Genomic DNA, 23,721 nt, shown 5'->3' with positions numbered 1-23,721 from the left:
AGGATGATCAAAAGCCAGTCTGATGTTGGAACTCATTTCTCGGGCTTGGTGGTGAAAAGAGGAGCCAGGTGGGCTTCATGTCATGGCCACCGAGCTGTGGGATGATTCAGACTTGGAGACTGAAGGGCTGAGGAATCCTTGGAAACTAACAAGGTCCAGCAGGGCTTTGACCCCAGCCACGCCCACTCGGATCGCACTGACTTCCTCCCCACCAGCTCTGTGGCCTCCGTTGGGTCCAGGCCATGCTTGCTTGCCTGGGTTCCAGATTCTTTTCATAGCCTCTTAGCTGGCCACTGTGCTTCCACCTTTGTGCCCTCACTCCAAAAGTCTATATTTGACCCGGTAGCTGGACACAATCCAGCCTCTCAGCTAGGTACCTGCATCCTCCTGCCTCTGCACAAAACCCTCCACGGCTTTGCAGGACATTCAGAAGAAAAGCCAAGTCCTTCCTAGGACCTGTGAGACTCCATGATGAGCCTTTCTGACGTCGGACTCATCAACTGCAACTCTGCGCTGGCTCATTTTGCTCATGCCAAACCATCCCCCTGGATGTTCTTCAAACAGGAAAGATGCTCTCCTGCCTCTACCTATGCACTTGCTGCTCTCTTTGCCTGGAATACTCTTCCCCCTTCTCCATGGGAACCAATCCCACCGATTCCACAGGTCTCATTCAAGTAGCACCTTCTTGATGAGTCCTCTCCTGGACACTCTACTCAAGCCTTCAAATCCTCCCACACACAGTACTCCACATCTTCCTTCTTCACTTTATTTCCCCTCCTTAGCACATTTCTGTCTGATGTGTTTTTTTTAATACTACAATTATTTTTACGATAATTATTACAATATGAATATTCTTTCTTACTGTCTCTTTCTCCCATTAGAATGGAAACTCCTGAGGGCAAAGGTTTTTATGTTTTGTTTTGTTTTTTTGAGATGGAGTCTTGCTCTGTCACCCAGGCTGGAGAGCAGCTGCACGATCATGGCTCACTGCAACCTCTGCCTCCTGGGTTCAAGCAATTCTTCTGCCTGAGCCTCCCGAGTAGCTGGGATTACAGGCGCCCACCAGCATGCCTGGCTAATTTTTGTATTTTTAGTAGAGACAAGGTTTTACCATATTGGCCAGGCTGGTCTCAAACTCCTGACCTCGTGATCCACCTGCCTCAGCCTACCAAAGTGCTGGGATTACAGGCATGAGCCATTACTCCCGGCCAGAATTTTATCTGGTTTATTCACTGCTGTGTCCCCAGCACCAAGAACATGCCTGGCTCAGAGCAAATGTTCAAGAAATCTTTGGAATGAATGAATAAATTTAAGAACACCACCAGCTGCCGTATATCAGAAGGGCAGGAGTTTGAGACCAGCCTGGCCAACATAGCGAAACCCCCTCTCTACTAAAAATAAAAAACATTAGCCGGGTGTGGTGGTGGGTGCCTACAGTCCCAGCTACTCAGGGAGCTGAGGCAGGAGAATCGCTTGAACCCAGGAGGCGGAGGTTGCAGTGAGCCGAGACTGTGCCACTGCACTCCAGCACGATGACAGAGTGAGACTCCATCTAAAATAATAAGAAGAAGAAGAAGAAGAAAAAAGAAAGACAAGGCTGTCCTACCAAGGTCAACCTGGGAGAGAAATCCAGTGGGGTACAACCATGAGAAACCCCGGGCTCAGCCCTGAATAACCAGTGGGTGACTGGACACGCCTGAGCCTTGACTTCATCATTTGTAAGGCTGTGAAAAGGATGGCAGCTTTGAGAAGTGCCTGCTCTGTGCACTCAGTCCTCACAGCATCCACATGAGGCACATCCACTCCCCATTTCCCAGATGAGAAAACCAAGCCTCAAAGGCACAGGGATTTCCTAGTCCACGGCAGAGTTGGGAGTACAATCCGTGTGCATCAGTTTTCAAAAGCTGAGCTCTTTCTAGTATGTATGCCTCCTCTCTCTAAAGAAGAGAGCTTTTGTCCTCCAACCTAAGGGCAGATGTAACTCCAAGGGCTATTATGAGCTTCCAGCGGGATAAACTAGGCCCTGGTGCCTCACAGGCTCACAGCCACCATCGGCACTGGAACTTGTTCAAGAGCAAAGCTCAGCCAGGCACGGTGGCTCAAGCCTACAATCCCAGCACTTTGGGAGGCCAAGGCAGGAGGATCCCTTGAGCTCAAGAGTTTGAGACCAGCCTGGGCATCATAGTGAGACCCTGTCTCTATAAAAAATAAAAAGTTAGCTGGGTACAGTGGTGTATGCTTGTAGTCCCAGCTACTCAGGAGGCTGGGGCAGGAGGATCCTTGAGCCCAGGAGTTCCAGGTTGCAATGAGGCAAGATTGCATCACTGCACTCCAGCCTGGGTGACAGAGTAAGAGCCTGTCTCAAAAAAAGAAAAAAAAAAAAAAAAAAACCACAAAAAAACAAAGAACAAAAAGCAGCAAAGCTTCGTTCTGCTCCCTTCTCCTACCCTAGAGATGGGGAGAAAAGGCAGAGAGGCCAGCTCATCCTCCCCTCCCCTATCTTCCATGTCAGGACGAAGAGGGAAGAACAAAACCACGTGGGCATGGACTCACTTCCTCATATCCCTTGTTCTTGGCTTCCACGGCAGGTTCACCTGTGCCACTCTGTGCTGAGTCTGCACTTCCAAGAGCGCTACTCTCCGGAAGGTGAGCTCAGCACTGGGAGGCCAGATGGCCCGACGGTGGCCAGCTCATCTGAAATGGCATCCTCGGAGCATCCGATGTACATCTCACACCGAGATACACTGTGAGATAAGGCTCATTAGCAGCTCTCCCCGCCTCCCCACATCCCCGTACCTGCTGCGAAGCCCCTTGGTGCTTGGGAGACTTTTAGGAGCCTCCCAACCCAGAAATTCTACTTGAATATGCTTCTTGCTGCAACAGTAAAATGCTGCTCTAAGGCCACATCAGGAGCCTCTAAAGGAAACTCTCTCCTGGGGTGATGATTAGATCTTTGTGGCACTGTTTACACAGTATTATTATCAGATTGCACGTTGATAAATGAAGTCTTTCAAAGGTTATTTCAAAAACAAGTAGACAGTCCACACTTAGTAAGGCTAAGGCACTGGGATCCCATGACAGCACTGAAAGAAGTGTTAACTAATTCATATCCCAAATGCCTAATTTAGGGATCTATTTATTCTTATTTTGTACGTACTTACTAAAAGAAAGCAGTGATCACTAGGACTTAGCAAAGGGCACTAGGAACAAGCTATAGGGTGCGTGTGTGTGTTTGTTAGCATATTAGTTAACAATCAGCTTAACGAAAGTCAAAGCATAATTTACTTGCTACAAAGCTGGTACAGACCTGGGCTCCCATACTGCTCAGAACAAGGGATTCTCAGTGTGACTTCTCACCCCTACTAGAAAATGCCTCCCACCACGTGCAACCTGTAAATGGTCATCAATAATAAGCAGGATCACTACCTGAGGTTTCCACTCTCCCAGTAATGGACCACACCAAGACAAAAACTGGAGAGACCCAGAGGGTAGGCTGGGACGTGTTCCCCAGCTCTAACCAGGTTAGAAGGCCAAGCTCTCCCTCAATACAGAGGGCGTTCCTTCTCCCATGGGCTTGCGGAATGCTGAAATTAGTTCAACACATCTGATCAAAGCCACAACACACCTGTAATGTTGTCGTAGCTCCGGAAATTCATTTCGATGTGGTCCCACTCCAGCACCATGCAGTTCTCCATGCTGGGCTGCGCGATGGCCACATACACATCGTTCTTGGAGTTGAACGTATCCACTGAAACCGACTGGTAGGGCAAAGTCTGATGAACAACAAAATCTGGGAACGGGTGTTTAAAAAGAAAAGCATTCATAAAACCTCCTGCAGGAATTATCAGCCACCATCACCTTTCCATCATCACATCAGCTCTGAAAAGGACTGGGGAGGAGGAGGAGGACAGGAGAGAAGCAACACAAACATCACAGTGTATTTTACTCTGGAACATTCCAGAAAGAGTCCTGGCTTGTGCAGGACTATCAGACAGAATGCACAGCTTCTACTACAGCTTCCTGTGGAGAAACAGCTTCCCGAGTTTGGCTAAAGGATCTGAGTTTTAAGCATATTTGGTGAGACTTGGCTTTCAAAGTGGTAAGACAGACAGGACGTTGCACAGCAACATTCTCAAAACTGTCGTGCAAATCACGCTGTGACAAGGTGGGAGCTGCGGTCCAGTGAGTTTGGAAAATGTTGTACTTCCAGCTCTCTCAGAACAGCCCTTGTAGGGAAGAAGTCTGTTTTGTTTTGTTTGATGTGGTGCTTCTCAAACTTACCTGACCCTTTATCTCCAGTTCTTATAACCTCTAGCTTGGGATTACCTGTCAGCACACAACCCCACTGCACGTTCAGAATGAATGGTACATTCCCCAAGTGGTACACTGAATACTGGAAACCAAACCAAACCCTGTGCTACGGTCTCAGGGTATTGTGGTTCCTACCCACTTAGCCTAGCACAAAGTGAGTGCTCAATACATGTTACCTTTTAGAGGTGCCCCTCCCTTCATTCTGGGGGCAGAGTAGGTGCTTACTGAATACCTGTTGGCTAAACCAGTGTGAGGGGACTGGCTTTGCTTCTCAGCCCACTCTAAAGACTACAGGGAAGGAGATGGAGGCTGAGGGTTCATGAAGATGTGGGTAGAAGGAGGAGAAAAGAAGAGGCTGCCTTTGCAGCCCAACAGGTAGGAGGTGACTGAGGGAGAGTATGGACAAGTGGCTCCAGTGGACGGGGTACCTTCCCATCCCCAAGTTGAGAACAGAACATCCTGGTGAAGGGCTGGGGCTCGAAGGTAAGACAAACTGGGCTTCCGATTCTTGCCCTGCCACTTTTAGCTGCATGACCTTTGGCAAGACAATTGACCCTCAGGTTCTTTCTTCATCTGTAAAATGAGGGTGGTGTCTGTTTCATAAGGTTACTGTAAGACTAAATCCAAGAGTACATGTAAATATATACTGCAGTGCTATGGTGATCACTTAGTAGTTGATATATGCAACCATGACAGTATTCAGTTGCCTGCTTGAAGACTTAGGGAAGAGTCGTGGCTCCCCCTCATCCCAGCCCCCACCAAAATAATTGTTGCTTGGTCAAAGATGAAACAAACAAACAAACAACAACAACAACAACAACAAAAAAAAAAACAGAAAAAAATGAACCTCCGTTCACTCCTGTTGGCACTGGCAGAACAAGTGTAGAAGCCAGAAAGCGCGTGTTGACTGCACAAGGCTTTGCTGGTTTCTGTGTTCACACGTAGACAGAGAAAGGGGAAATGGTAGCAGTCATCATGTGCCCCCTTTTCTGGGGATATGAAAGGACTTGGAGAATACAGGTGCTTTCTTTTAATTACAACCAAGATGGCTATAAATTCCTCTCCTACATCTCCGGTTGCATTCGACTAATCCGAGTCTGCCAAAGGTTCTAGGCACTCCCGCGATGCACGCCACTCACTCACCTCCTCCCTCCCATTAGCCTCCCTACTGCACTCTGAACTCGCAGAAACATGAGTATTCGCTTTAAAAGGCAGGCTGTTTAAAGTGTAGACTAGAAAGTTTCTGGTTTTATTGAAGAATCCCAGGATGAAAAGGAGCTGTCACAGTGCAGAGCATTTTACAAATCTAGCCTTTCGTGGCCCTGTTTTAATCTATTTTCCCCACATAGTGGCTTCATATTTTCTATATACTATCTGACATAACACAGATGGTTAAGTCATTTGAATTACAAATCTAACTCTTGATAGAAGACCCCCCAGCCACCAAAAAAAGGGAGGAGAAGGAGGAAGAAGAGGAAAAAAAGGAAAAAAGAAGAATGGGGCCAGGCAAGATACACAAGATGGCTTGTGCCTGTAATCCTGGCAGCTTGGGAGGCCAAGGCAGGAGGACTGCTTGAGGCCAGGAGTTTGAGACCAGCCTAGCTAACATAGCAAGACCTTCTCTTTACTGAAAATTTAAAAAATTAGCCAGGGGTCATGGTGCATGCCTGTAGTCCCAGCCGCTCTGGAAGCTGAGGTGGAAGGATCAATTGAGCCCAGAAGTCTGAGGTTGCAGTAAGCTACGATTGTGCCACTGCACTTTAGCCTGGATGACAGAGCAAGACCTTGCCTCAAAAGAAAAAAAAAAGAGAGAGAATGAAAAGCAAATGGTTGATGCATATATGTTTGTGGGTATCAGAGAGAGGACCAGAGGAATTTAAATATCTTCTTCCACCCCTAATTAAATTTACTTCTCACAAACAGCAAAAGCACATTCTTGTGGAAAGATCTTAGAAATACACATATTGATGTGACATCAATTTACTAGTGTTAAAATATTAATGGCACTCTGCAAAAAGAGCTGCCACTTCCATTCACACTGGATTAAGTTCATGATGTCAGTGGGACTCTTACAATTTAGGCCTTTCTCCCAGCGGAATCAACAGATTTTTACATAGCTATTTATAGCACTGGCAGAAAATAAATTATACATGACACCGATCCTACTGGGAGAGAAACTGCACATTAATGCATTATTTCTCTTTGCATTTTCATCAGCCCCGAAAAGGGGAAGCTAACAGGACAATTAGGATGCAAAATTCACTTTCTCTAAGGAATTGAGTGAATTACCCACCTAACACAGGGAATCATAGGTAGGTAACAGGGACTTTTGAGGTGGTTAAAAATAGACTTGAAGGGAAGGGTTCAAGAGCTGATTAAAGATCTGAAACAGCCCAACGCTGGCTTTGTGGTATGAATTACATGCATTGGCCGAGGAACAGAATGGGGACAGTACCTTCCTCTCTCTGGGAAAAAACAGTGAGACAGGAGAAAACTCACCCCTTTCCTGAAAATCTGAGTTGAAAAGGAAAACAACCGTACTTAGAAAATGTGCTTCTTAGGCCGGGCGCGGTGGCTCAAGCCTGTAATCCCAGCACTTTGGGAGGCCGAGACGGGTGGATCACGAGGTCAGGAGATCGAGACCATCCTGGCTAACACGGTGAAACCCCGTCTCCACTAAAAAATACAAAAAACTAGCCGGGCAAGGTGGCGGGTGCCTGTAGTCCCAGCTACTCGGGAGGCTGAGGCAGGAGAATGGCGTGAACCTGGAAGGCGGAGCTTGCGGTGAGCTGAGATCCAGCCACTGCACTCCAGCCTGGGTGATAGCGAGACTCCGTCTCAAAAAAAAAAAGAAAATGTGCTTCTTTCCAAACCTTTGGCAAGAATACGATCACTGTACCATGAACTCTCGAATTTGGCTTTCCATTTTCCATCCATCCTCATTTGTTCCCCCCACCCCATGCCCCTACTGCCCATCTAGCTTTTAATGAAGCAACAGAGGCTGAGGTTTGATCTGAACAGAAGATAATGAACCCCAAACACTCACAATTTGTTGACCTAGTTCTTACACGTCAGGGCTTATATTTGGGGGTGGGTCACAACTTGATTGCACCATTTTTTTCCCGATGGAAGAAACTGTCAGCAAGAGCCTCATCTCTGTTTGTGAGTCTTAAAGGGATAAAACCACAGCAAAGCCGGAATTATCATCTCCCTCTCACCAGAAAGCCTAGTGCTGACTTTCTAAAGTTTAGGAGGAAGCTTGTTCATGAAGACAAACACTGCATAAGACAGAGAAGGCTTTAAAATGTGTTAAGGCCTCTTGCTGCTTCATGTTGGGATGAGGACAGGTTACCTCAGTTCCAAGCTACCACCATTCCAATAACAATTCTCAGAGCCTGGGTCACTTTTACAACCATCCCCAGGGCCCTAAGTTCGGAAAATATGTTTTCTTATAGAAATTATTTCCTATTCCCATGGCCCTCCAGCCCATTACTTCTGTCAGAGATTAGCAAAGTTTCTCCACGCTATGGCCAGGTGTGAAGAGAACAATGGAAAATCTGCAAATTTCACCTTGGCATTTTGAGAACTCTCCAGAGAAAATGGAGAAAAGGTAGAGAGAAGTTCTCAGTGAGCTTTGGTTGAGCTTTGGTTTAATTCAATTTAATTTAATTTAGCATTTAATGCCAAATAGTCTTGAATGTCACCTTTTGGTGCAAATGTTATCGACTATGACCTGTGATTTATTGCCCTGGCCCTAAAATACAATAAATTAACCTCCTAATGGCCTCAGCTGACTATGGAGCACCTGCCAATTACACAGCTGAATAAGCCCCCATTCGATGATAAAAGAAAAAGTCGGTTTTGTGAGATTTCAGGTTGTCTATCAGACAAGAATAGAACTTGCAGGGGTCCCTTATTTACAAACAAAGATACCTAGAAATGATTTTTACTTTGTGGGTTTTTGTTTATTTGTTGGACGGTGGTAGCGGGGACTAGCCTAAATGTGATATTTTGTTCTTGGAATTTTGGTGTCTTTTGAGTTTCTGTAACTATTTTCTGTTTCTCATTCCTGCTGCTTCTCCTGACATGACTTGAGGCTTTGTAGACAGCATCTCTCAGCCTGAATGTTTATTTTTATAAATCGGGTAAGCAGGTTTTCATACAGTGGCCTGATCCCCTCTCTGACTTTAGAAGCTGTAGAAACCCCACGTAAGCCTTTCTAACGGAGATACTCACCAGTACCTTTGGCCTCATGTTGTGACAGTGGAAGCAGTTAGTATATATATAAGTATAGTTTAATTTTATCTTATAACCTGAAAAATGTATAAACTGAAAGCTTGTGGCAGGCCCTGGAAAACAAAATCAAACTTTCTTTACATTTTTCCCTCAACATGAGTTGTTTCCTTTTGATAACTAGTCGTTAACTCTTATTTTCTATTTTGCCATTGGTTATAATTTACCTAGTTATCTCTTCTTACATGGGACTCTGAAAGTCATTTCTGGGTTTAAAATTCTGATGTTTGGGCCAGGCACAGTGGCTCATACCTGTAATCCCAGCACTTTGGGAGGCCGAGGCGGGCAGATGATAAGGTCAGGAGATCAAGACCATCCTGGCCAACATGGTGAAATCCCGTCTCTACTAAAAATACAAAAATTAGCTGGGTGTGGTGGTGCACACCTGTAATCTCAGCTGCTTAGGAGGCTGAGGCAGGAGAATCGCTTGAACTCGGGAGGTGGAGGTTGCAGTGAGTCGAGATCACACCGCTGCACTCTAGCCTGGGTGACAGAGTGAGACTCCACCTCAAAAAAAAAAGTCTGGTGTTTGTTAGTTAAATGTCCAGTGAACTTCATCTTCCTAAAGCAAGAGAACAGTCTCAACCGAGTAATTTAGGCCTCCCTGCACTGACCTTCTATGAAACCTAGATTGATCTGAAAACATTCTCTTGCCAAACCCACAAGTTTATACTTTGACTTAAGAAAATGAAACCTTGCCGGGCGCGGTGGCTCAAGCCTGTAATCCCAGCACTTTGGGAGGCCGAGACGGGCGGATCACAAGGTCAGGAGATCGAGACCATCCTGGCTAACACGGTGAAACCCCGTCTCTACTAAAAATACAAAAAACTAGCCGGGCGAGGTGGCGGTACCTGTAGTCCCAGCTACCCAGGAGGCTGAGGCAGGAGAATGACGTGAACCCGGGAGGCGGAGCTTGCAGTGAGCTGAGATCCGGCCACTGCACTCCAGCCTGGGTGACAGAGCGAGACTCTGTCTCAAAAAAAAAAAAAAAAAAGAAAATGAAACCCTTAGAGAAATTTGAATTTTGCAAAGAAGCAAAATTAAAGCCAGGGCAGTTAACAAAAATTCTCCCAAACTTTTGAGATGTTTTCCTTACCACATCAATTCATTTCTTTAGAATATTTAAAATTTCTCTAGAACAATTTTGATAAACAGTTCTATATTCACCTTTCCCCACTCTCTGTTAACAGTCTAAAAGAAAGACAAAGAGATTATTCTAGATATCCATGTCTGATGACATAGGCTCTGAATACCTGTAGTTGTGCATTCATAGTCAAAGCTGGTCACATCATTTAGCTTCTTTTCCTGATACTCTGGTGGACCACTACACAGCACGTCAGAAACAGTGGAATTTGTCATCTTCAACCACAGGTATAGCCACTTGGCTTTGCAGTCACATTCAAATTTATTACCCCTTAAATCTCTAAAAATCAAAATAAAACACAAACACATACAAAGAGAAGTAGACGTGTCTGACATGTTTTGGTAGTAACACGAAACTCCAGAATTATTAACATCCTGATATATTTAAAACCCCCTAAAAATGGAGTTCAAAAAATTTTGTATTTAATGCCTCCTGTTTCTTGTATCTATCACTGACTTTATTTAATACTCCTCAGCATCCGGGAATTTAACTGCATAACTATATAACGTCCAGAGAGCTCTCAGCGAGGATATAGCATCTCTCCAGATGCTCTGGTCTCCATGCCATGCTGGAAATGGGAGACGTGTGATAGAAGAGCAGCCCCCAACAGAGGTTCTCATCAACATAAAGAGGATATTGTAGGAAGACAGTTTTCACAAACACAATTGAAACTTCAAGCTCTTGTTAAAACTACGTCCAGTAGGTTGGGCACGGTGGCTCATGCTTGTAATCATAGCACTTTGGGAAGCCAAGGCGGGCAGATCAGCTGAGGTTAGGAGTTCGAGACTAGCCTGGCCAACATGGTGAAACCCCGTCTCTACTAAAAACAAAAATTAGCTGGGGGCAGTGGCATGCGCCTGTAGGTCCAGCTACTCAGGAGGCTGAGGCAGGAGAATCGCTTGAACCCGGGAGGCACAGGTTGCAGTGAGCTGAGATTATGCCACTTCACTCCAGCCTGGGCAACAGAGCGAGACTCCGTCTAAAAAACAAAAACAAAACTACATCCAGTAAGAAGCAATGCTAGAAGATAAAGCAGGTGAACGCGCCATCTCAAGGAGGGGACCTCCCACCCAGCATGTGCAATTTACCATTGGCCTCATGGTGCTAAGTATAAAATGGCAAAATCCAACACAACACAAACTATATGCTATTTCCCAGGATGCACTACTTTGTTATAGAGTTTTAGGCACAGCATAAAAGAAACACATAAAAGAAAGGTGAGAGGGGACTGAAAGACATGATTAACTGGGGCACAATGACAAGAACACATAAACTAAATTTCATTACTTACAGTTCAATCAGAGAGTCTAAATCACTGAAGACATCCCTTGGTAGTGCTTTTATGTGGTTATTGGCCAAAGAACTAGAACAAGAAAGTCACATTGCAATGCAGTTATTATCTCATGCCCTGTCACTCTCAATTCCCTTCAGATAAAGCTATTGACTTACAGCACAGCTTTGGTCATCAGTACTGAGATAGAGCTTAGTTATGCAAAGATAACATAAGAGATGCTGGATTATAATATAAATTTTCTTTTTTTTTTTCTTTTTTTTTTTTACAAAAAGCACTTTTTAAGCTCTTTATGTATATTTGCTCAACCCAGATGGCTTCAGATGGCTTCCCATGCTTCTTAGAATCAAAGCCAAAGTTCCTTCAGTGGCATGCAAGACCCTTTATTGCCTGGCTACCTCCACTCTTGCTTACCTAGGAGACCCCATCTCATCGGTCTCCAACTACTCAATGGATCTCTGATCCAGCCACACTGGCCTCCTTGCTATTCCTCCAACAGGTGAGGCATGCTCCTACCCTCCAGGCCTCTGAACTTGGTCATCTGCCTGGAATGTTCTTTCCCCAGCTATCCATTTGGCATTCCATTGCCTCCTTTGGGTCTGTCCTCAAGTATCACCACCTTCGCAGGCCTCTGCACAGCTCCCTTCCCTGCACCGCCATCATTTGCCACACTGCATATTTTAATTATCTATTTGTTTACTGGCTGTGTATTCTCCCTCTACATAAGCCACATGTCTGTCCACTGCTGTATCCCCCCCAGTTCCTAGAACAGTGCCTGGCACACAGCAGGTAATCAGTATATCTTTGCTGAATTAATGTATTACGCACCAAAGTGAGAGTGATAAAAGAAGATTTACAGTCTTGTCCCAAGAAGTTCCCTAATGGTCCATCTAAGTGAATTCTATTACTTGTGACTCTAAGAAAGGACTCAGTAAAAACTCCTTTACATAAAAACACTCAGCTCTAACCTTTATTCTTAAAGGTTAGAGCTGAAGGGAATGATTGACTATGATCAATTTCATTTTCACATTAATAAAGATTGACCCAAAACCATTTTGCATTTGCTCGTGGTGTTAAAGATCATTCTAAGACATCTTAGTCCACACCCCACCTCCAGGAAATAGACTAGAATGCACAGCATCAACTCTTTCTCCGATGATTCAGGATTTTGCAGTGCCCTGTCATCATCCTGTGAAGATGAATGTCCACGGTGCAGGGCTGTTGATGTAGAAAGACGCGGAGTGTTGAAATGATGTACACTGAGTTTGTGATTTCCCCAGGCACTGCACTCTAATGTGAGTCAGCCAAGAAACTGATGCCTACTTTTGTTTTCTTTTACACATATGAATGCAAACAGCAAAACATATAAATGACAAACATGTAAGCAATTCAGCCCCAGCCTATTTAATATATCTATGAAATGCATCACCTGTATCATCATAATGACCCATCCCAGAAAGATGAATTAAAGAAATGAGTCTTCCTACCTAGAGTCGGTTAGCTGGGCACAGTAGAAAGCTTGGAGTCCAAATATTCTTGCTTCAAGGCACCAACTGAATATAGGGAGACCCATAGTTTCTGAATTATGCCCCTTTCCATCTGGATAACCACAAATGGATTTAAATAAAGTTTCATGTACTCTTTTACCTTTCTTTTCTAAATGATGTATTTGTACATTTTTAACTGTGTTGGAAAATAGGCTGAATATGTAAACAGACTGAAGCTACTCTGAAAGAGCTTTTGGAAATTTTTAAAAGTGGGGGTGTTCATTTTGATATTTTTTTTCTTGGTCGATGGTCACTTTTTCGGGAAAGTAAAGTACAACAATGTTTTAGCTAATTAACGTTATTAGCTAAAAACTTCAGCTAACTGAAAGTTATTGTATTGATATGATAAGTATCCACAGAATGGTCAAAGCCAAAAAAAAAAAAAAAAAAAAGGCAGAGTGTTTAGCAACATTCCAAGTGTTCAATTTAGATTTCAGAAAGCACAATTATTTAGATGGGCTATTCACCCCACTCACACTAAGTGCTTAACACCTGCCTTTCCACTTCATTTTGCCTACAAATCATGGCGCTTACTTTATTTCTAAAACTATTTAACAGCTCCGTGTCCCTTGGGCTTCATGGGACTGCTGGAAACAAATGTTCTAGATTTTAGTTACAGATTGGCACAGCTCCTTCAATGCTTTGAAACTTGATCTATGTCTCTTTTCCTATGCATGTGAGTCTGTAAGCACTGGAAAAGTTCATAAAAGATAAAAATCAGCTGCTTAACTTCAACAAGCAAATTCCAAATAGGAACTTCTGTAAGCACGGGGGTGAACTTTAGAGACTTGGTATCTTCTCTTTGCTTAGAGGTTTTTAAAAGGGGAGGGAGGTGAATTGATTCATTCTTTAAACAATATATTAAATTCTTGAATTACTAAATACATCTCCAGCCTAGAGGAGTCAACGTTAAAAGGTCGCCTGGTCGGGCACGGTGGCTCACGCCTGTAATCCCAGCACTTTGGGAGGCCGAGGCAGGCAGATCATGAGGTCAGGAGATCGAGACCATCCTGGCTAACATGGTGAAACACCGTCTCTACTAAAAATATAAAAAATTAGCCAGGCATGGTGATACGTGCCTGTAGTTCCAGCTACTCGGGAGGCTGAGGCAGGAGAATCGCTTGAACTCGGGAGGCAGAGGTTGCAGTGAGCTGAGATCACGCCACTGCACTCCAGCCCGGGTGACAGAGCGAGACTCCGTCTCAAAAAAAAAAAAAAAAAAAAAAAGTCATCTGACTTGTCCAGGAATAGAACACATATGGGAAATCCAATTCCATTAAGAAGCCATCCATAGGCCGGGCGCGGTGGCTCAAGCCTGTAATCCCAGCACTTTGGGAGGCCGAGATGGGTGGATCACGAGGTCAGGAGATCGAGACCATCCTGGCTAACAAGGTGAAACCCCGTCTCTACTAAAAAAATACAAAAAAACTAGCCGGGTGAGATGGCGGGCACCTGTAGTCCCAGCTACTCGGGAGGCTGAGGCAGGAGAATGGTGTGAACCCGGGAGGCAGAGCTTGTAGTGAGCTGAGAACCAGCCACTGCACTCCAGCCTGGGCGACAGAGCGAGACTCCGCCTCAAAAAAAAAAAAAAAAAGGAAGCCATCCATCAATTAGCAAATCAGAAAGTACGTACTGCTGGGTTAGCCCTGCGCTAGACACTGGGGGAAGAACAGAGCTAAGGGCAGATCACTAAAAGTCCTGCCCTCCAGGAGCTTCCAACGTGCTGGGAGATAAAACGAACACCCAGGCAACAGCACCAACCAGTATGGTCATTGTAGACAGTAAAGTACTGGCTGCATGAAGCCAATGACAGGAGTGAAGAGGAAGATGGAGAATGGCTTAACTGGGGAGATAGAACTTAATTTGGACTTTGAATGAAAAGGCAGATGCCAAGAGACCAAGGGCGGAAGAAACAGCATCCCGGGCAAGGGAGAGGATGTGAGGAAAAGCAGTAGAATGAGGTGGGGGAGCACCGAGAGCTTGATGTTCTGAAGACACTCAGAGAAATAAGATTAGAGAGCTGAAGAGAAGCTTGACTTGTAGGCTTGACGGCAGGGTGGTCCTACTCACTGGGATGAGCTGGTTCTTCTCTAATGCATTCTGTGCGCTCTGGACCCAAGTGCAGGACTCCCTCGCTCCCTCTGTGTTTGTGTTCTCTGTGCATACCACAGAAAAGGAGGTGCCTCTTGCACACATGTATGCATAATAACACATGAAACAAACGCATAAGCATGCGCAGACGAACACAGTTATGTACACTCATGTATATAAGTCCATGCATCCAAGGATACTTTGTGCACCTGCACAAAGATATGCAAATACCCATGCATGATACCTGCTTGTTCACACCCTCCTGCTAATGGCCATCTGAGCAAATGAAAGTTGCCATCTGGGCTAACTCAGCCTGTCACATGGGCTTTGGGTTTATAATCTGCCCAGAGCTTTTGCTCAAATACAAAGCCCTAATTCCTGACTTCTGGGAACCAGGCTCATCTGGCCACAGCTGTTCCTCTTCAGACACCCACAGCTGTCTCCTTAGCAGACTCTGTCTGGCCACCCAAACTGCCAAAGATACTTGACGGGCCATGGAGGAAATTGGGACTTCTTAATGCATGGAGGGAAGGAATGATGATGATGATGATGATGATGATGATGATGATGATGATGATGGTGATGATGCCAGCTATGCCTTGAGCATTTACCGTGGGTAATGGGTTAGATGCTTTTCAAGCAAGCATTAACCCTTTATGTACAGCAATCCTATGAAATCAGTACAGTTATCCCTGTTTTATGGAGGAGGAAATTGATCTCAGAAAGTTAAGCCATATTAATAAATCATGGCCTTGAGATTTAAACTCAAGCTTATATGACTCCAAGCCCACAACTGTAGCCTCTACAGGAATCTGGGGATTTCACACTTAGGTTGAATCTGAAAAACAATAAAGGCTTTTATAGGAAGAAATGAAGACCTAGGACATTCTTCAGTACCAACTATGCTGACACAGAAGTTTGGGCCTCCCACGTCTGCGCCCTCATCTCCTTACCCCATAGGCTTTAACCTAAGCAGAGCCTCTACTTGTGGGCATTCCAGAATCAATGCTAGGCCTATTGACAAACCCCTTTGCCAGTATCGGGGCTTGATGTGAATGGTTTCCTCATTAGATGACTATGTCCACACTGTACCAGTCAGGGTTACACATGCTGAAGGTACTACCATCCCTGCCCAACACTTCCAGTCAAAACCCTCCAATTTTCCCAACTGTCTTTAAGGCGGGCAGGCTGACTACAGAGATGAGACATGTCATCTTACTCAAACTCAAAATACCTATCATGCAAATGGGACCTGGTTCCTGGCTAACGAATTGCTCCTACCAAGACAATGAGTATTTTTATATTTTCATAAACACAGCCACTATTTTTTCTAGTTTTATAAATTTTATACATTTGCTAAGTGTGTGTACTTGCTTCATTTTTGTATGCCAATTTCAAATCAATTTCTTTAATTTTATCTCTAGAAAGCTCTTAAAGAACCAGAGAGCTTAGTTGAAATCACAGATTAATCCAACATAAAAGAAAAAGTGATTTGCATTCAAATGAGAGGAACCATGAAAATGTCTCTATTCCACTTTATCCTAATTCTGATTCAACATGCCACCTAGTCCTCTACGACTTGGTTCCAAAATCTGTAAAATGGGGACTCACAGATTATTAGGAAAGATGAAGAAGAGAAGTCTCACTAAGCACCCAGCCCTGTGCCTGGTGCCAAGCAGGTATAAGACTCACAATAATTTCCTTCTCGGCTGGGCGCAGTGGCTCATGCCTGTAATCCCAGCACTCTGGGAGGCCTTGGCAGGTGGATCACTTGAGATCAGGAGTTCAAGACCAGCCTGGCCAACACAGTGAGGCCCGGTCTCTACTAAAAATACAAAAATTAGGCGTGGTGGTGTGGACCTGCAATCCCAGCTACTCGGGAGGCTGGGGCATGAGAATGGCTTGAATTCAGGAGGCGGAGGCTGCAGTGAGCCGAGATCATGCCACTGCACTCCAGCCTAGGCGACAGAGTGAGACTCTGCCTAAAAAAAAAGAAATTTCTTCCCATCTCCTCCATCAAGCAACACAAGTCCCTCACACCCCAGGTTGCTTCTTAATTCCCATACAGTCATGTGGCCTATAACTGCAATTCAGGTTGATAGAGATGACAATAAAGACAAGTATGTGAGTACTCACAATGAGCCAGTATCTGATTGACAACATAGAAGCCTCTTGAGTAATCTAGAAATTCGTTTCCTTCAGGGACTCTTACAGCCAAGAAACAGAGAGGCTCCAGGAAACGAATCTTACTCCACATATTAGAGGACTTACAATACTTTCCATAGGACTTACAGGTGAGTCAGGTCACGGAGGCCACGAAAGGCATTTCTTGAAATTGTTTCTATTTTGTTCCCTTCAATGAACCTAAGAGGAAAAGTTATATAATTAAAATGAATTTTCTCTCCTTAGTATCTCTAAAAAAAACTATGTTGGTAAGATTTCAGAATAAAATCTGAAAGCATTCCTGAATTATAAGAATTGATCTCTGAAGACTAGGTCAGCTACACCAAATTACATGTGGTAGCAGTATGTATGCAAAAATGCGTGCATGTGAGTGTGTGATCTGCACTCCTTCCAGAAGCGGCATGGAAGTCTTCAAAGAATTCTGAGCTGGCAACATGGGTAAAAACATCTTGGGGAGAAATAAAGAAGAAAGCACTATACAAAGGCAAGAAATTCTCATATCTCTGTAAGACTGGAGCGCTTCCAGACATTTCCCCTACTCAATCCCACATTTCATGGTGCCTGGCCATTCAAACTTCTGTTAATGTCACTGTCCCTTGAGGGGGGTCCCTTGTTTTACATCTCCATATTAAAGTTTTTTTGCTGGGGGAGAATTCTGTCAAGCACGGTTTTCAGCAACCTTGAGTCTATCGTGTCCTACACCATCTAATCACCAAGCAAATGGGTGACAAGGCAGGAAAAGCTCAAGCTCTCTAAGCCACTAGGAAGTAGGAAGTACAGTGAAGTTGAGTAGGGACCAGACTTCTTTCTCTGTACCAAAACCCCACAGGGTTTTCTCATGGGATCTTGTAATAATACCACTGGCCATGCTTTAAGGTCTTTGTGGGAAAGAATTGATGTGAATTCACTATGACTATTCTCTAGGACCAAGGAGAACTAAATTTTAGTTTACAGCATCGTATTAAGTCAAATGTAAGAGGGTCTTCGATGAGATGCTCCATGGGTGGCGCTTTGTAACACAACATCATCAATGAATTAGTTCTTGATTCTTGCACTGAAAACTCAGTGATGGTTTTTAAAAGTGAGGTGTTTTTTCAGTAATACACTTCAGCATAAACTGAGGAGCTCAGCCAACTTCCTCTCCAATAACCTCGACCATAAGATGAACTACCATAAGAGAAAACTCATAGCTTTACAACTGCTACCTCCAATGAGTATGTATGTGCTTGATAGACCCTAGTCAGATTTAGCATTGCAGTCCTGTTACACTTTCCATACTGTGCATATGATGATTTCAGAGTATTATGTGAATACACATATTATGTATACTCTGGAGAAAGAATTCCTCCAGGGACATCTTTCCTCAAGACACAAAGTCAGCAGAGAGATTTCTTATATCTGGGATGTGTCTAGAATTCCAATACCTACCTGTTGAACTCAGACAAAATAATGAGACAAGGCTTTAAAAATCCCTCTGAATGCTAAGTGAGGAAATCCCATCTGATAGCAGGATTAACATTATTACAAAGTTACCAAAGACAAGGATGAAAGAACTTACAAGGGAAAAAAGACATGAAAGGAAAAAAAGGCAGAAATCAGAACAAGACGAAAGCTCATTGTGAGGGGAAAAACCTGCACATCAAAAAAGGGGAAAAGGACCTTTTTTTAAGGAAAAAAATAAAATGAAGTTAGACCCTCACTAGCAATTCATAGGAGACACCGCAAAAGAGATGTAGGACAGTGAGTGAACAACATGAAGTTGTACCCCCCAAATAGGGAGGCTTTCTTAAAAGTAAGTAACCCTCAGAACCCTGCAGCTCTATTTCTGGCTGATCAGCAAATCCATGCCTACTTGCGAGAGGTAAAAATACCCAACGCAACTTCCAATTGTGCTTACTACATGACAAATTAAATGTCAGCAGAGAATGAATATCTCTCCTTCTTTGTTTTGTCGCCCCCTCTTTGTCTCCAGCCTCCTCCTTCCCCAGCATGTTTGTAAGCAAGTAAACTGTAGAAGGTCAGTGCTGAAAAGAGAATGGGGTGTTCTCCATTTTCTCCACCCCTAAACCCTTGCAGAGATGCTGTTCCAGCACAGAAACAAATTCAGAAATTCTACCAAGATACCAAATGTTCAGCACATAGACAAAGCACAAAACTTACAGGTATTCAAGATGAAAAAGTCCAGCGAAAGCGTCATCCCGGATGATCGTGAATGAGTTAGAATTCAGCAATCTGAAAGTAAGAGACAGATTCCAATGCAGAGATGTAAAACTCGAGTCACATGGTGAAGCCATTTCTATTTCCTTTGCTACATTTTGATCTGTGGGCAAACATGAGCTCTTCTTAGTCTAAGGAGAACCGATGTTGTTGTAAGAAACCTGATTTTCACAGCCTGCTCTTAGAGACGATGGCAAGCAGATTCCTTTTGACCAGATTTTCTTGTCATCTCCAGAACTCTACTCCTTTTGTCCCTGTGTGTCTCTATATTTACTATAGCTATCAGTAAATATGACCTGATAGCTATTACTTTAAAACATTATAATGCTCAGCACAACTAAACAGCCAGTGAATGTTTTTTGGTACACAAGCAATCATAAAATTAGAGATCTAAAAAGATCTAATGCAAATCTATTTTTAGGAAAATATAAGCCCAGAGAAGCTAAGTGACTTGACCAAAGTCACACAGCTGGGACCAAGAAAAAACAAAAACCAGAAAAACTTTTTCTACTGTATTATACACTCCCATAAAAATAGTTTTTTTTAAAAAAAAGTTTGCTTAAGAAACTTTCAGAAGACTGTCACTACATAGTTTTCTATTTGAGTCATCGCCCAAGTCTACTGGCAAAAGAATACCTAAAATTGTATTTCTAGTATATGAAAAGTATATTTTAATAGCACTGCCATTTCTAAGAGGCCTCAGATTTTAAAATGTTAAGTATAATGTTAAAAGTAGGCATATAACATTTCAAGAACAAAAGTATCAAGAGTATGGTTTTTAGGATGAATTGTGATCTCCTATATTCCATTTATCCAAATTTTTCTAGAGCACATTGCTTGTTTTAATTTCAATCTCATCTCAAATTTAAGAAACCAACATAGATCAAAAGAATGAGGTGTGTACTCATACTTTGCCTGTCACTGGTTTGCTTTTGAAAACTGCTTTTTGGACATTTCTTTTCATCAGCAAACTTTACCCAGCCTGGGTTACCGCTCACGGCATGAGCATCACCACAGTGACTTGAACATTGCTCACAGAGAGGAGCTGGGATGAGGAATAGTTACGAGTGTGGGCTTTTGGCCCTGGACTAGAATCTTGGCTGTGATTTGGGGCAAGTTAGTTAACTTCTCTGAACCTCAGTTTCCTTATCTATCAAATGGGATCATAAGCATGCCTTCATCCTACGGATGACGTGATGATGAAATAAAATTATGCAGGTAAGTTCATAGGATGCTGCCTGACTGGTTTAAGTTCTCAGCAAACTAAAAACACTCCTATTTCCAGAGTAACAGTAAGATTTTAAAATGACCCAGCACTTTGGGAGGCTGAGATGGGCGGATCACGAGGTCCGGAGATCGAGACCATCCTGGCTAACCCGGTGAAACCCCGTCTCTACTAAAAGCTACAAAAAAAAAAAAAAAAAAAAAAAAAAACTAGCCGGGTGAGGTGGCGGGCACCTGTAGTCCCAGCTACTCGGGAGGCTGAGGCAGGAGAATGGCGTAAACCCGGGAGGCGGAGCTTGCAGTGAGCTGAGATCCAGCCACTGCACTCCAGCCTGGGCGACAGAGCGAGACTCCGTCTCAAAAAAAAAAGATTTTAAAATGAAATTTTCTTTTAAACTGAGGTGTTTGGGAAACAGTGCATTTAGGTGACGTTCAGGTCATGAGTCAATGCAATTACCTCCCCATTTACTAGATCTGGGTGTTGGGATCTACAATAAAGTCTTTGAAGAAAACAAGTATCAAACTAAGGAAAGAAAGCTGAGCAGAGAGCCTCAGTGCTTTGCTGGGGACATCACAGGGTAAATTAACACCATGAGGCAGCCATGGTCTCTTCACGGAGCTGGGGTACTTTAGGAAGGGCTGATACCAAAGAGGCAGAGACAGTAGTTCAAGGATGGCACTGCAGGGCCCCCACTGTGCAGAGGGAACTTAACATACTCACAGCAGCTGCAGGGAAGGCAGATGAGAAAACATTCGGTCCTTGATTTCTGAAAACGTCCCATTTACCAGGCTCCTATGGGCAAAAGATGAACAAAAGTAGGCCTAGGTTTCTTTTAGGAAGTGCCAGGCAGGGTGGGCAATCGACCTCTGCCTCCGCCTGTACTTCAAACCCTGACTCTCAGGAGTGAGGCACAGCACAGTTGCCCGGGATCTTTCCCAGGGTAGGAATGAGGAGACAAGCCACTTCCCAATGAATCAGATCAATATGAAAACTGGTCTGAATAACAGAAACCTTTCCCATCAGCTCCTTCCACAGACATTATCTCCGTCAGTTTAAATCAATCCCTTCACTTCCTTTTCCTAACTACAGGAGGCCCTTGCCTGAAAATGGATAATCGCTTCACTTGAACTCTGCCCATGATTCCGTTTGTGTAGACACTGCGTTACTGTTGGCCTATGAAACGCTGGGGTAGGATTCAGCATTCCTCTTGGGAGCCCATCTCTGAAAGACAGTCGGAGCACTTCTGATTAAATGCACCATGAAAGCCCTGGGGAAAAACTCACAGACACCTGAACTCCCCTGTGTGGGGAGAGGCAGTGCCATCTGCCAAATGAAACGGTCAACCAGGGGACAAGATGCTTGGCTTTATTTCTGCCCCCAGGCCCCCTATCCTTTCTGGCCACAGCAGGATCTGAATACATTATTTCAGAATTCCCTTCAGTTCGCATGCAGGTCAATTAAGCAGCTGCTGGTCTGAAGGATTTAATAAGGGGAACTGTAATTTCTGGAATCCTCCATGTCACCCGACTTGGCAATATTAAGAATCAAAAATGTCCTCTGTTCCCACCAGCCAAACTCTTCTGACTTTCTATAAGTGCAAACGGGAACCCCCTCACTGCTGGGTCCAGGCCCCTACAATTTGCCTTGGGTGGGAGGCTGGGGAGCGTTGGACACAAGAAAGTATCTTGAGCACAAGCAACGTCACCTCGGGGATTCCCTGCCTCCACCACTGAATGGGCACCCAGACATCTTGGCCTGGAACAAGAGAGTGATCTTAGCAGGAAACATGTCCTAGCAGTAAAGATACAGCCCAACAGCCTCTTCCACCACCCTTATGAGAGCTGGTCATTTGGCTTGAGTGGCCAGGGGAGGGCAGGGTGAAAGCACCTCGGCAGGTGGATACATAATGTGAAGCCCTTTCCTGTCAGTTCTTGCTGCTGAGAAAAGCAGCCGACACAACTGTGTGATGGAGAAAGGGGGCAAGAAGCCCTCCTGACCTCAGGGCAAGAAGAAAAGCTGATTTCAAAGCACTTGGTCACTGGGCTAGGCGCCCGACATGCCCCAAACCTCTGCCAAGCCTTCTGTGACCTCTCTTCCAGGCCACGTGGGGCGGACCCTCGGGCTCGCAGAGCCTGCATGCCTTGACCTCGGCTTTTTGTAACCTGCAATGTGGAGAAGTCGGGAGGAGGCCACGGGAGGAACATTCGCCCCAGACCTGATGTGGGGCAGTGAGGCCTCACCCTTCCCAGTTTACACTCAATCAGGTCGTGTTCAGCTGCTCCTATGCACTCCCCTGCACACACAACTTCAACCCGCAAACACACACACACATACACACACACCCTCTCAAACTTTAATGCACCCCTGAGTCTCCCGGGGACGTCAAATGCACACTCCAGGACTCCACTCCAAAGGCTGCTTCAGAGCAGCCGGATTCTGCATTGGCACAAGCTTCCCCAGGTGAGTCTGATGCAAGTGGCCCGTGGGCCACACTCTGAGAAACACTGCTACAGGGACCTGTCTGGGTTTCCAGATTCTGGGGCTCAAGTTCTCAACATCCTCCCCGGGGCCAACACTCCACCCACGCCCCCCACCCAAAGGCAAACAAGGGGCCTGGGGAGTGGGTCAGGGTCGCGCTGCCCCGGCGCCAGAGGCAACTCCCTCGCGGCGGCGGACGCAGGGTGGGGCGGGGCGGGATGGGGGCTGGAGGGGTCCCACTCACAGGGAGCTGATGTCGCCCGGCACGATCCTGGGCACCCAGGAAGAGCCCACGCAGATGATGGACTCCTTGGTACAGCTGCAAGTGGCGGGGCAGCGCGCCAGCCGCCTCACCTGCGCGCTCCGCGGGATCAGGCAAGCTGCGCCCAGCAGCAGCAGCAGCAGCCCGAGCGCCCCGCCGCCGCCTCTCCGCAGCGCCATGCCCAGTCCCGGCTCCTGGCCCGGGCCCCGACCCCCACCGCCGCGCCGCGCGCTCGGACCCGGCGCCGCTGCAGACGCGGGCGCCGCTCGCTGCTCTGCCGCCGCTGCTGCTGGCGAGGACGAGGGCGCCGCGGGTGTGGGAGGCCGAGCCGCAGCCTAGCAGCATGCTGGCCGCCACCCCCACTCGGCGCCCCCCCACCCGAGCCCGGGCTGCTGGGCGGCCGCCGCCGCTGCGCCCGCCGCACTCGCGCCTGCCTGACATCAGCACTCGCGCCCGCAGCCCGGCTCTGACCAATGAATAATGCATGGCGGGGCCCGCCCCGCGGGGGAGGGGGTCAGCACCGCCCCCGTGGCACCCCACCCGGCCACCACCTCGCCACCCCCTCCCGCCCCGGGCCGGGCGCGGGGACAGAGGGAAAAGTTGGGTGACCTTGGGGGAGGGGCCAAACCCGGCGGAGACCCCGTCGGGGCCTGGCTGAGCGGTGGAGGATCCGATGCC

The 23,721-nt window shown here is 45.7% G+C and overlaps 1 protein-coding gene across 1 annotated transcript in view; it reads right to left on the bottom strand.

Annotated features, from left to right (window-relative positions):
• LGI2 (leucine rich repeat LGI family member 2) overlaps positions 1 to 23,316 on the bottom strand; it is a 30,571-nt gene extending 7,255 nt beyond the window's left edge. The window contains exons 1-7 of the mRNA XM_023223046.1: positions 23,026 to 23,316; positions 21,024 to 21,095; positions 19,022 to 19,093; positions 16,970 to 17,041; positions 11,040 to 11,111; positions 9,858 to 10,027; positions 3,626 to 3,790 (exon numbers count right to left, since the gene is read on the bottom strand). Coding sequence (XP_023078814.1) covers positions 3,626 to 3,790; positions 9,858 to 10,027; positions 11,040 to 11,111; positions 16,970 to 17,041; positions 19,022 to 19,093; positions 21,024 to 21,095; positions 23,026 to 23,222 — 820 coding nt within the window. The 5' untranslated portion in view covers positions 23,223 to 23,316. The remainder of the gene's footprint in view (positions 1 to 3,625; positions 3,791 to 9,857; positions 10,028 to 11,039; positions 11,112 to 16,969; positions 17,042 to 19,021; positions 19,094 to 21,023; positions 21,096 to 23,025) is intronic.
• Between the last annotated feature and the right edge of the window lie 405 nt (positions 23,317 to 23,721).

This window comes from Piliocolobus tephrosceles, chromosome 3 (assembly GCF_002776525.5).
Source record: "Piliocolobus tephrosceles isolate RC106 chromosome 3, ASM277652v3, whole genome shotgun sequence".
NCBI lineage: Eukaryota > Metazoa > Chordata > Mammalia > Primates > Cercopithecidae > Piliocolobus > Piliocolobus tephrosceles.
The sequence above is the reverse complement of the archived record's forward strand: the minus strand, read 5'-3'. Positions and strand labels throughout refer to the sequence as shown.